This window comes from Pyrus communis, chromosome 5 (assembly GCF_041283825.1).
Source record: "Pyrus communis isolate YQ-2024b chromosome 5, ASM4128382v1, whole genome shotgun sequence".
Lineage (NCBI taxonomy): Eukaryota > Viridiplantae > Streptophyta > Magnoliopsida > Rosales > Rosaceae > Pyrus > Pyrus communis.
The window spans coordinates 4,413,462-4,427,182 of NC_142569.1; the positions used below are offsets into that span (position 1 = coordinate 4,413,462).

Genomic DNA, 13,721 nt, shown 5'->3' on the forward strand with positions numbered 1-13,721 from the left:
AGTCATAGTCCTAGGTAATCTAATTTACGAGAAGAGATTGAAACTCGGATGCAAATGGTAGAAGCACTGTCCTGACCAAACAATATTGACGGGCCAAATAGTGATTATACGGCTAGAGGAGTACATTTTTTCCAAACATCCTCATCACTAGAAGAACCAAACCAGTCAATTTGCCAATAGAAAAACAGCAACCAGCGTCTTTCATGTCAATCCTTTCCTCCAGCAACTCTGCAGAACAAGGTAGAGCTAATCCTATAGTGGATGATATGCAATCCCTCCTGCTCACGGTTCTGTCCCAAGTAAATCAGCATCCACAACTTCAACCACTGCATGATCTCGAATTAAAGAATTTGCAATCCATTGCTTTAAATTCATTTCGACAACAAACCTCTCATCCGTTGGCCTCCAATTTATAAATAACATCATACACACACACACACACACACACACACACATATATCATCACAGTAACAACTCAAAGTTTTATTGTTTCTCTGTGATCACTAGAGGCGTAACCACCTGTTCTTGCTACTGGTTGCAGTGCATGCAGGCTATCCCAACTGTATACATGTCACAGTTCCAAAACATTCTCTCTTATAATTAGCTATCTTAAAAAGGAACACAAATTCGGATGCTTATTTCCCATCTCTTTCCACCGACTCTCCAAATCTGCTCAGATTCTCTTTATAAATGAGATAGCTTGAAGCCTTGAACAAGTAATTAATTTCACGTATCAACATAATCCTAAGCATTATCTATGATTGCACTAGTTTTAAAGAAAAAAGGGCAAAACCTCATGAAAAATTGGACCCTTTGGTTCTTCTAATATCTAGTACCCGATAAAAACAGCTGTATGACCAAGAAAAAAAAGCAATGAAACTGTGCTGCAGGTGGCCTCAAATTAAGTACTATCATGCCAAACTTCATGCAATCTGGACTAAGTGGTGCACATCATATTGTAACTTATACAAGTAACTCATCTCCCCTCTATATGAATTCCATCACAGAGTTAGACTAGCTCACATAGTACAGCAAAAACGGCTGAGTTAACTCTGCCATGTCCTATTTTTTCTCTTCTTCTTCTGTTCTTCTCAGGTAAGATCGAGATTCTTCCATTTGATCTTAAGCGGCAAAACTAGTTTTTCCTTTTTATTTTCATAACTCTGTGCAGCATTTTACATTTGTAAACTTTGCCCTTTTCCTATAATTTTCATAAAGCTACATTTTCGTCGCTGTATTTTCAATTGCAATGAATTTGGTCCATGCTCCAACCTTTTTCCAGTTTGAGTACATCCGTCAACTTCTATTGATTTCTTGTATGAAATCCGTCAAAATTACCTCCGATCTACAAAGAATTAACGGAGTTGACGAATACCAAATTGGATGTACCTGAAAATAAAAGGACGAAAGTGCGACTTTGTGAAGGGACTAAAAAGGTGTTTTGGCCAAACTAATAATTATAATCCTCTCTCGCCAAAATAGCCTAATTATATATAATCCATGACTTCAGTATTTTTGCATGAGTGATTTCAATGCTGGTGAATGCACAGGTAAGCCAGCATGAAAACCATATTTTCATAACAATCAACAAATTCTTAGATTAATTTAACTGAAAATATGACTTTAGCACTTGAAATTTAATTTTTTCTACATAAAACCCGACATAAGTTTTTTATTCAAATAAAACTCATTGACTAGATTCCATATCAGCAAACTCATTAATTATATTTGATTTACACAATTAATTCCATACAAATTGTAAGGGAGAATTAATGATTTTACAAAAATAAAAAAATAATAAATTCATTGCCCTAATATATAATAACAATAAAACATGCCTAATAAATGTAGTAATACATGCTTAGTTAAGTCAATAAAATTATATTTTACATATAGATGTAGGTAAATTATTTCACACACACACACATATAACAACAACAATAAAAATGCCTGATATACAAAAAAAATTCATGCAAAATAATTTACCTACATAATAAAGCAAACCTAATATATGCAAAATAATATACCTACATAAAAAAAATGTTATTATTTTATTCAATACTAGTTTACCTATTATTTTGTACATATAATAATAAAATGTGCCCAATATATATGATGATACATACAAAATAAAATACCTACATAATGAAGATATGTTATTTGATTCAAAATTAATTTACTTACAAAATAAAGCAATTGTATTTTATTCAAGATTAATTTACCTACTATTTGTACATATATATCTTATAATAATAAAATGTGTCAAATATATGTAATAATACATGGAAAATAAATTACCTACAAAATAAAAGAATGTTATTTGATGCGATACTAAAAAATATATGTTATTTTCTCATCATAAATTTAAATATAGGTAGATTGATTAGTTTAATATGTTCGATTATATATGTAGTATTGTGCATGTCACATCCCAGTCTCGACTCTGCCGTAGAACGATATTGTCCGTTTTGGGCCACGCCTTCATGATTTTGCTTCTGGGAACTCATACGAGAACTTCCCAGTGGGTCACCCATCCTAGGATTGCTCTAGTCCGAACTCGCTTAACTTCGGAGTTCCGATAGAATCCGAAACCAGTGAGTCCCCAAAAGGCCTTGTTCTATAGGGAGGTGGGCATGTACATATAAGGCACATCACCCCCTCTCCGTTGGTCGATGTGAGATGTTACAATCCACCCCCTTAGGGGCCTGACATCCTCGTCGGCACCCTCGCACCGAACGATAAAGTAGCTCTAATACCATTCTATCACATCCCAATCTCGATTCCGCCGTAACACGATATTGTCCGCTTTGGGCCACGTCCTCACGGTTTTGTTTCTATGAATTCACACGAGAACTTCCTAGTGGATCACCCACCCTAGGACTGCTCTCGCCCGAACTCGCTTAATTACTTCGAAGTTTAGATGGAATCCGAAGCTAGTGAGTCTCCAAAAGGACTCGTACTACAGGGATGTGGGCATGTACATATAAGGCACATCACGCTCTCTCCGTTGGTCAATGTGGGATGTTGACTGGAGTCGAGATGTGCTGGCCATCACGATATTGTCTGCTTTGGGCTATGCCCTCATAGTTTTGTTTCTGGAGAACTTCCTAATGGGTCACCCATCCTAGGATTGCTCTCGCCTGAACTCGCTTAACTTTGGAGTTCCGATGGAATTTGAAGCCAGTGAGACCCCAAAAGGCCTCGTGTTATAGGGAGGTGGGTATGTATATATAAGACACATCACCTTCTCTCCGTTGGTTGATGTGGAATGTTACAGTTTATATATATATATGTGTGTGTGTGTGTGTGTGTGTGTGAACGTATAGTAGTATTATATATAGGTAAACTATTTATATATATATATATATATATATATATATATATATATATATATATATATATATATGTAGTACTACTATACGTTCATATAGGTTAACTATATATGTACACACACATATATATATATATTGTAGATATTTTGTAATAATAGGTTAATTATTTCTATACTTGGTAGTCATTTTTAAATTTGGGTTTTATTTGAATGTTTATAACTAGGTGAGTTTTTGTCTAAAAAATAAGAGTTACAAGGATCTATATCTAAAGAATCCTTAATTTAATTAATCTGCATGGTGTGTGGCAAATCCTGCAGCACAACAAGAAACCCTACATTGAGCAGCGGATTATGCATGCAGTTACGTAGACTGGAGCCCAACGGTGAAAGGCGGCTTTTGCTTTTATCCAGATACACCAGTGCACCATTCCTCAGATGCCATGAATGCTTGGTACCACAAGATGGGAAGAAACCAATGGAATTGCAATTTTACCAATACTGGTCTCATTTCCTTGACAGATAAAAGTAGGCCATTTCAATTTCACATTATTTAATATAGACAAATATAAATAGTTTAGTTTGTTTCAATTTTAGAACTTTCTTTCCAACAAATTAATTAAACATTTTGGGGCTATACCATTTTTACAGGTTAATTACTAGGCCAGCTGAGTATTTATGAGTGGTATGTGTCTATAATAATTTTTGCATTTGGACACTTCTCAACTCCTCTCAAATGAGTCGGTCGTTTCTCTCCAAATCACAGTTGGATATACTATAAAACTTTAAAAAATTAAGAATGCATAAAGAAAAATTTATTAAAACCTCAAAAATTAAAATTTATGCACACATATCAAACTGTGATTGACATGTAAGTAAGAAGAGCCCAGTATTTTCCATTACATTCATTGCAAAATATTTGTTTAACTTCATTTTTGTGCTTTCCTATCCCTTATTATTTGGCAGGAGGATCAGGACCTCCACTGCCACAGAGAAAGGACGTAATTAATCAAAATCTAATTTCTCCCACCCAAAAACATAACTCGTTTAATCCAAAATCTCAAATCGATGAAATCATTCAGATCAGTTGAAGATGTTTTTTTTTGATGTGTGGCTAAGCCAGGAATCCCAGACTCTGCATTGCAAGAAATCATCGACTTCAGTTGTGGAATATCGAAAGATTGCAGCAAGATACAAAAGCATGGTTCATGTTTTTTTGCCAAATACACTCATAAGCCATGCCTCAATTGCCATGAATCTTTACCATAAGGCCGACGGATACTACAACTGCGACTTCAATGGCGCTGGCCTCGTCATCGTGACGAATCCACGTAAGCCAATTTGTTTACTATAACACACTGCATAATCTAATATTTTTGTTTTCCTTTACCTCAATGCTATGATTCTAACAAAATGTGCTTTTAGTTGAAGTGTTGAAATCCAGAGGCAGAGATGCTTAAACTTGGCTAGAATATGCAATTTCGTTAAAGTATGATGACTTCGTCACTTTCTCTTGGCTTGTATTTGTGATGAATTGCTTGACGGTTGATATTTATATGTAACGAGATTCGGTTGGAGTCAACTTAGTAATAAACACTGAGAAAAAAAAGAAGGAAATAAGTAACACAAAATCAAAATAAATAATTAAACGAAGAAAGTTGTCACATCCTGGCCCGGCCTCCCACCACATCCCGAGCTCGATTTCACCGTAACACGATATTGTCCACTTTAGGCCCCGACCACGCCCTCACGGTTTTGTTTCTGGGAACTCACACGAGAACTTCTCAGTGGGTCACCCATCTTGGGAATGCTCTTGCGCGCTACTCGCTTAACTTCGAAGTTCTTACGGAACCCAAAGCCAGTGAACTCCCAAAAACCCTCATGCTAGGTAGAGATGAGAATATACATATAAGGCTTACAGGATCCACTCCTCCGAGCGATGTGGGATCTAACAATCCACCCCCCTTAGGGGCTCGACGTCCTAGTTGGTACACCTTCGGCCAAGGATTGGCTCTGATACTAAATTGTCACATCCCGACCCAGGCCCCACCCTCCTTAGGGGCCCGACGTCCTCGTCGACACACCTCCGGCCAAGGATTGGCTCTGATACCAAATTGTCACATCCCGGCCCGGGCCCTCACCACATCCCAGGCTCGACTCCACCATAGTACGATATTGTTCGCTTTGGGCCCCGACCACGCCTTCACAGTTTTGTTTCTGGGAACTCACACGAGAACTTTCCAGTGGGTCATACATCCTAGGAATGCTCTCACGTGCTACTCGCTTAACTTTGGAGTTCCTACGGAACCTGCAGCCAGTGAGCTCCCAAAAGGCCTCATGCTAGGTAGAGATGAGAATATACATATAAGCTTACATGATTCACTCCCCTGGACAATGTGAGATCTAACAAAAGTATTATATTTAAAGTCTAGTAATGTATCAAGTGGCTTGTTATTATTCACTCATGCGCTTGAAGTTCTGTGTGCAATTTTCCTTTCAGGCTCATTCCCAATGTTGCTTTTATATAAATAAAAAAAATTAAAAAAAAAAAAAAAAAGTTTAGCAATGACTAATGAGAGTTAAAATTTCAAATTTCCATGACAAAATATGAAGTATTTTGATTGCGAGGTTAAGAAATTTCATTAAGAACATGATCAATTGAACATACATAAAATAAGCATGTCAAATGGGATACTTAGAGTAATCCAAAAGGCCAAATATGCACCAACTTCACAATTGCAAACTCATCAAATGTGTAATACAATTCCTCAGCCATGGAGGACTGTTAGTCCTAACCCTAAAGCCTTGCCACGAGGACTAAACGTAAAATGCGAGCCAAAGAACTAAAGCACCACGAAAAAAAGACTGCACCATCTGCTGATGATTTTTGCTATTGTCAGTAAAGAAGTCCTGCCTTGAATCACCTCCAACAAACTTGAACATCCTAAAATCATCACCTCATATTAGAACAATAGTGCCGCTTTAGGATTCGAGGTTCACAACCATAACCATAACAACTCTTCTCAAAAAAACAATAGAGTGACCACAATCACAAAGGCTCTTCTGAACAGAATGAGAGAATGACCACAACCAGAATGGAAAGGAAAAGAGAGAAGACATAAAAAAAGATTGTAACCAACCCTAAAACCAAAAGATGGGGGTCAACGGCTAGGATTGTTTCTTTGAAAGTTTTTTTTTTTCTTAGAGAGAGAAAGGGGTTGCGAGGTTAAAAGTAAAAGTTAAGAGCTAATTCGTTACAAGTTAAACTTAACAAACGGTATAGGTAGCCACTTAGTACTATTGTTCTCTGTATTTATTTTCACTTGTAAGTGAGATGTCTTAGGTTCAATTCTCACCAAAGTCGAATTTAAATCACATTATTGCTAGCCCAAGGGAGACTAAGCTCACTTTCTCTCCTTTAATGTAGATAATAATAATAATAAAAGGTATAGGTATGTCTTGCTTGAAACTTGTAATTACATGACGGTCATTGTTTTGATTGTTTAATTTGAAGATCTAATTTTTTTTTAAATAAAATTTCTTACCCAAAAACTCAAATTTGACTTATGATATCTCGCTTTGTGTCTCTTGTAAATCAAGTTATATGTCTATTTCGAAGTCGGTGATTGGGTTTTTGGAGGCGTCTGTTGCTTCCGAGGGTCACCCTCAGAGGAATCTGTCTCGCCCCGATCCTCCTGCTTGCTGGGGCCCCCCGAGCCATCCTTTCTTGAAGGTGAATGTGGATGCGAGTTGGGAGGCCAGTTCCAAAAGCGGTTTTGCTGGTGTGGTGATCAGGGATCATGCTGGGAATTTTGTGGCTGCTCGGCGTGGATTGATTGGGGCCTCTAATGTGGCTGCTGCCGAGGCAGCGGCGATCTTGCTTGGGTGCGAGCTGGCCAAAGCCTTGGCGTTGGAGTGCATCATTGTGGAGTCTGACTCAAAGGAGAATGTCCTCTGTTTAGCTCTGGGTTGCTCGCGGGGCAGCTGGGAGGCTTTCCCTGTTATTTCCAAGGCTTTGCGCCTAGGGGGGCTCTTTCAGGACTGTCGCTGGTCTTGGGTTCCAAGGTTAGCCAATTTGGCGGCGCATGTGTTGGCGTCGAGAAGTAATCCGGAGATGTGCGATGTGAATTGGGTTAATATCCCTCCATCTTCGCTGGTCCATGTGTTGAACAAGGATGGGTTACCTTGTCCTCATTAGTTTTTTTGGTTTTGCTGGGGAGGGGGAGACCGTGGCTTTGGGCTGGGTCTGTAGTGTTGATCTTCCTCCTCTGTTTTAGTTGTGGTTTCCTTTGCTGCTTGCTCTTGGTGAGCTTCTGTTGCGTTTTGGCTTAGGCCCTGGTTATTGATTGCCAGTTCTTCAAAAAAAAAAAAAAAAAAAAAAAAAGAAGCTGAACATAGAGCAAACCTGATTTGTGCGAAGCCCCTTGAATTTTGTTTTTATTTCAAAAACCAATTATTAATATCATCCATCCAATCCGATCATTGTTTTCGTAGGTAAAGTGATGCGGATTTGGAAGCGCACACAACAATAACAACAATTGCATGAAACAGACACACGTAGAAAGGGAGGAACTGCAAAAAAGTCTTGCTTCTTTAAAGAGCAATACTCAACAATAATATTACAAAAATCTTCTAAACCCTAAATTATATTTTGCAAATTAGAGAAAATAACTTAAAGCCTTAACTGTCACATCCCCGTCCGGATGGGACCACTTCCCGGGCCCGCTCCATCACCGTAGCACGATATTGTCCGCTTTGGGCTTACCATTCCCTCACGGTTTTGTTTTTGGGAACTCACGAGCAACTTCCCAGTGGGTCACCCATCATGGGATTGCTCTAGCCCTCTTCTCGCTTAACTTCGGAGTTCCTACCGAACTCGAAGCCAGTGAGCTCCCAAAAGGCCTCGTGCTAAGTAAGGATGAGAATATACATATAAGGATCACTCCCCTGGGCGATGTGGGATGTCACATTAACAAGAAATAAAAATATATATAAAAAATACTTAATTTTCTTGTCTAATAAGTAACTATAAAAATAAAATAAAAAACATAATTTATTAAAAATTAAGAAATAATATCTCGATTTGCCATGCATCATATAAAAAAAAATAATAATCAAAGAGACTAAATTTATAGATAAAAATTTATGAATTGAATGATATGAAAGTTGATGATTGAGTTATTACTTAAGTCTTAATAAACATGCTCATTTTTATTGACGACAGGTGCATCATTCAGTTCATAAATTTCATCAATAAATTTAATTTTTCTAACATTATTCCATAAAAAAGAAAAAAAAAAGAAAAAAAAAAGAATATTAAAGAAACACTTATGGTTATGTTTACTTTTAATGTTAAAGATATTTTTACTTTAAAAAATCATTCATGATACTATATACTTATAACACATTTTTATTTTTTTAGTTAAAATTCAAAATTTTCAACTTCTTTCGTTAATATTTCTTAAAAAATATGCATGATATGGGACTTTTGTCACTTCTGTCAATTCATGAAGTTGGGTGCGTGGTTAGAAAGTTATTGCCACTTGGCAGCCTATACTTTACACCAATTGACAAATTGACACATCCATCACCATCTTTTCGTCTTTCATGCACCTAGAGCTTGAGGGGTCGTATTGACGTATTAATAAGTACGTGAAAGGAATCACATGCAACTCAAAAACCAAAAGAAAACAACTCATAAATACAAGGATAAAGATGGTCTGTCCTTCTATTTTTGGTACTCTTCTGTGTCCTCTTATTTATGTAATCACGGTTAAATCACATCAATATTTTATATTACTATTCATTTTTGTCTTATTATCTCTATAAAAAAAATATAAAATGTTAACGTAATTTAACCGTGACCACACAAAATAGGAAGACACGAAAGGGTACCAGAAGTGGGAGGGAAGACAATCCTTGTCCTAAATACAACAAGTTCAAATTATAAACAAAAATATAACTTAATGGAGATTAAATCAATAATTAGTATATAAATTAAAATTACCCACCTTGTACTAACTTTTATATTTGCTATCAATTTCTCATTAGAATTTAGCGGCCTTTATTGATGTCTTAATATCTCCCGGTCTCTCGGTTCTCTTTATATTAAGGGCATATATTGCACTATATGCTAATAAACACTTTTGCCAGATTGTTTTTGTTAGATATATGTCAAAATTTTATAAAGTGTAGGGGGATGTTGGTTACTCTCATCATCAATATCAAGACATACCCATAATCAATTGTCAGCTGTCAATTGTAAGAATTTACAGATTACGTACCAACAAAAACTTTGCAGCAAGGCTCAAACTTTGATGAGATGACTCACAAAACGAAGATCTTACCAACTGAACCAACCCTCATTGGCAATTATGAATGTCTATTTTGATTCGATTAATTAATGCTGAATATCGCTTGTTTGTGATTCTTTGAATCATCAAAGAATGTACAATTTGACTCTGAAGTTTGAACTCAACCCAGCGGGACCAAAGAATGTACAATGTGATTCTTTGATTCGATTAATTAATGCTGAACCTCTCTACTTGTACACTCAGAAAGTATATAAATCCGAAAAGGCTAGCCGCCTACCCACGACTAATAGCCACTTTGGCATTATACATATCAAAGCAAAATCCGAGATATTTCGCATGTTTACTAGCACGTGAGGGTTATAATTATTTCAATTCTCGACTCTTCATGTGTGTACTAACATATTTGAAATATTAAATATATACAATATAAACCGTAATTTATTACCTAAGTAAACATGCTCAAAAATTACCGACTTCTCAAATTCACGATTTTCTTTATTTCAAGTAAGTAAACACGTGAAACATTCATATCAAATTAAGTTTGACAAATTTGGTTGACAGTATTCCCTTTTCGTTCAGGCACTCGAGTACAAGACTATAGGGCATCTTGTGATTGGGACTCTAGTGGGAGTATGAATTCCCAATTCTATAAACTGAGCGGATTATGGTTCTGAGTGTGTCTTGCCAAACGCGGTTTCGACCAAACACCGTGTGCGCATTACGCACAACTTGCATATATATAAAAGCCAAAGTAATGAGTTGGATTTCTAACCCTAATTAGAAGTTGCGTTTTATTAATTGATTGGTGAATTGGTGTGCTGAAAAGATTAGTACAAGTACATATACAGTCACGCACGGTGGATTTAAGCCTAGATGAAGCAAGTGATGTTGGATTATTGAAGATTAAGATTCCCTCAAGATTTGTTAAGGAGGTTAATTAAGCCTGCATGTTGCAAAATGTACTGTTCTTGATACAAGTCATAGTCCTAGGTACTCTAATTTACGAGAAAAGATTGAAACTCGGATGCAAATGGTAGAAACACTGTCCAAACCAACCAATATTGACGGGCCAAATAGTGATACTAGAGGAGTACATTTTTTCCAACCATCCTCATCACTAGAAGAACCAAACCAGTCATTTGCCAATAGAAAAACAGCAACCAACGTCTTTCATGTTAATCCTCTCCTCCAGCAACTCTGCAGAACAAGGTAGAGCTAATCCTATAGTGGATGATATGCAACCCCTCCTGCTCACGGTTCTGTCCCAAGTAAATCAGCATCCAAAACTTCAACTACTGCATTATCTCGAATTAAAGAATTTGCAATCCATTGCTTTAAATTCATTTCGCCAACGAACATCTCATCCGTTGGCCTAAGTACCCCTAATAATATCTCAAGCTGCTCAATACATGCCCCATTGTTTCTCTGTTATCACTAGAGGCGTAACCACCTGTTATTGCTACTGGTTGCAGTGCATGCAGGCTATCCCAACTGTATACATGCCACAGTTCCAAAACATTCTCTCTTATAATTAGTTGTCTTAAAAAGGAACACAAATTCGGATGCTTTCCATCTCTTTCCACCGACTCTCCAAATCTGCGCAGATTCTCTTTAAATGAGATAGCTTGAAGCCTTGAACAAGTAATTCACATATTAACATAATCCTAAGCATTATCTAAGATTCTACTAGTTTTAAAGAAAAAAGGGCAAAACCTCATGAAAAATTGGACCCTTTGGTTCTTGTAATATATAGTAACCGATAAAAAAAGCTGTATGACCAATAAAAAAAAAAAAACAAAGAAACTGTGCCGCAGGTGGCCTCAAAATAAGTACCGTCATGCCAAACTTCATGCAATCTGGACAAAGTGGAGCACATCATATTGTAACTGCTACAAGTAACTCATCTCCCCTCTACATGAATTCCATCACAGAGTTAGCTCACATAGTACAGCAAAAATGGCTGAGTTAGCTCTGCCATGTCCTTTTTTCTATCCTTCTTCTGTTATTCTCAGGTAAAATCGAGATTATTCCAATTGATCTTAAGCGGCAAAACTAGTTTTTCCTTTTTATTTTCGTAACTCTATGCAGCATTTTACATTTGTAAACTTTCCCCTTTTCCTATAGTTTTCATAATGTTACATTTTCGTGGCTTTATTTTCAATTGCAATGAATTTGGTCCATGCTCCAACCTTTTTCCAGTTTGAGTACATCTGTCAACTTCTGTTGATTTCTTGTATGAAATCTGTCAAAATTACCTTCGATCTACAAGGAATCAATGGAGTTGACGAATACCAAATTGGATGGAACTGAAAATAAAAGGACGAAAGTGCGACTTTGTGAAGGGACTAAAAAGGTGTTTTGGCCAAACTAATAATTATAATCCTCTCACGCCAAAATAGCCTAATTATATATAATCCATGACTTAAATATTTTTGCAGGAGAGATTTTAATGCTGGTGAATGCACAGGTCAGCCAGCTGAAAACCATATTTTCATAACAATCAGCAAATTCTTAGATTAATTTAATTAATCTGCATGGTGTGTGGCAAATCCTGCAGCACAACAAGAAACCCTACATTGAGCAGCGGATTATGCATGCAGTTACGTAGACTGGAGCCCAATGGTGAAAGAAGGCTTTTGCTTTTATCCAGATACACCAGTGCACCATTCCTCATATGCCATGAATGCTTGCTACCAAAAGATGGGAAGAAACCAATGGAACTGCAATTTTACCCATACTGGTCTCATTTCCTTGACAGATAAAAGTAGGCCATTTCAATTTCACATTATTTAATATAGACAAATATAAATAGTTTAGTTTGTTTCAATTTAGAACTTTCTTTCCAACAGATTAATTAAACATTTTGGGGCTATACCATTTTTGCAGGTTACTAGGCCAGCTGAGCATTTGTGAGTGGTATGTGTCTATAATAATTTTTGCATTTGGACACTTCTCAACTCCTCTCAAATGAGTCGGTCGTTCCTTCCAAATCACAGTTTGACATACAATAAAACTAAAAAAAATTAAGAATGCATAAAGAAAAATTTATTAAAACCTCAAAAATTAAAATTTATGCACACATATCAAACTATGATTGACATGTAAGTAAGAATGACTTTGTCGAGGGGAAGAGCCCAGCACTTTCCTATCCCTTATTATTTGGCAGGAGGATCAGGACCTCCACTGCCACAGAAAAAGGAGGTAATTAATCAAAATCTAATTTCTCCCTCCCAAAAACATAACTCGTTTAATCCAAAATCTCAAATCGATGAAATCATTCAGATCAGTTTAAGATGGTTTTTTTGGGTTTGCAGGACACTTGGTGTGTGGCTAAGCCAGGAATCCCAGACTCTGCATTGCAAGAAATCATAGACTTCAGTTGTGGAATATTGAAAGATAGCAGCAAGATACAAAAGCATGGTTCATGTTTTTTGCCAAATACAGTGATAAGCCATGCCTCAATTGCCATGAATCTTTACTATAAGGCCGACGGATACAACAACTGCGACTTCAATGGCGCTGGCCTTGTCGTTGTCGTGACGAATCCAAGTAAGCCAATTTGTTTACTATAACACACTGCATAATCTAATATTTTTGTTTTCCTTAACCTCACTGCTATGATTCTAACAAAATTTGCTTGTTATATATTGCAGGTTTTGGTGATTGCGTCTATATCTGATAGTAACATACTGTTTTTCTATTATTTTACTCTGCGAAGCTTGAGCTTAGTTGAAGTGTTGAAATCCAGAGGCTGAGATAATTATGCTTAAACTTTGCTAATATGCAATTTCGTTAAAGTATGATGACTTTGTCACTTTCTCTTGGCTTGTATTTGGGATGAATTGCTTGACGGTTAATATTTATATGTAACGAGATTCGGTTGGAGTCAACTTAGTAATAAACATTGAGAAAAAAAAGAAGGAAACAAGTAACACAAAATCAAAATACATAATTAAACGAAGAAAGAATTGTATTTAAAGTCTAGTAATGTGATCAAGTGGTTTGTTATAATTCACTCATGCGCTTGAAGTTTTGTGTGCAATTTTCCTTTCAGACTCATTCCCAATGTTACTTTAAAA

At 36.6% G+C, this 13,721-nt stretch overlaps 2 protein-coding genes and 1 pseudogene across 2 annotated transcripts; all 3 read left to right on the top strand.

Annotated features, from left to right (window-relative positions):
• The first annotated feature begins 203 nt into the window (after positions 1 to 203).
• Positions 204 to 4,682, top strand: LOC137724582 (uncharacterized; annotated as a pseudogene).
• A 2,250-nt stretch (positions 4,683 to 6,932) lies between these two features.
• Positions 6,933 to 7,526, top strand: LOC148696590 (uncharacterized). The gene has a single exon (XM_088693260.1). It carries the CDS (start codon positions 6,933 to 6,935, stop codon positions 7,524 to 7,526), a length of 594 nt encoding a protein of 197 aa, XP_088549386.1.
• Positions 7,527 to 12,753: 5,227 nt separating this feature from the next.
• On the top strand, positions 12,754 to 13,321 carry LOC137724581 (major pollen allergen Ole e 10-like). Its single transcript, XM_088693261.1, has 3 exons — positions 12,754 to 12,843; positions 12,957 to 13,191; positions 13,296 to 13,321. The coding sequence occupies exons 1-3, from the start codon at positions 12,754 to 12,756 to the stop codon at positions 13,319 to 13,321; spliced, it is 351 nt and encodes a 116-aa protein (XP_088549387.1).
• Positions 13,322 to 13,721: the final 400 nt, after the last annotated feature.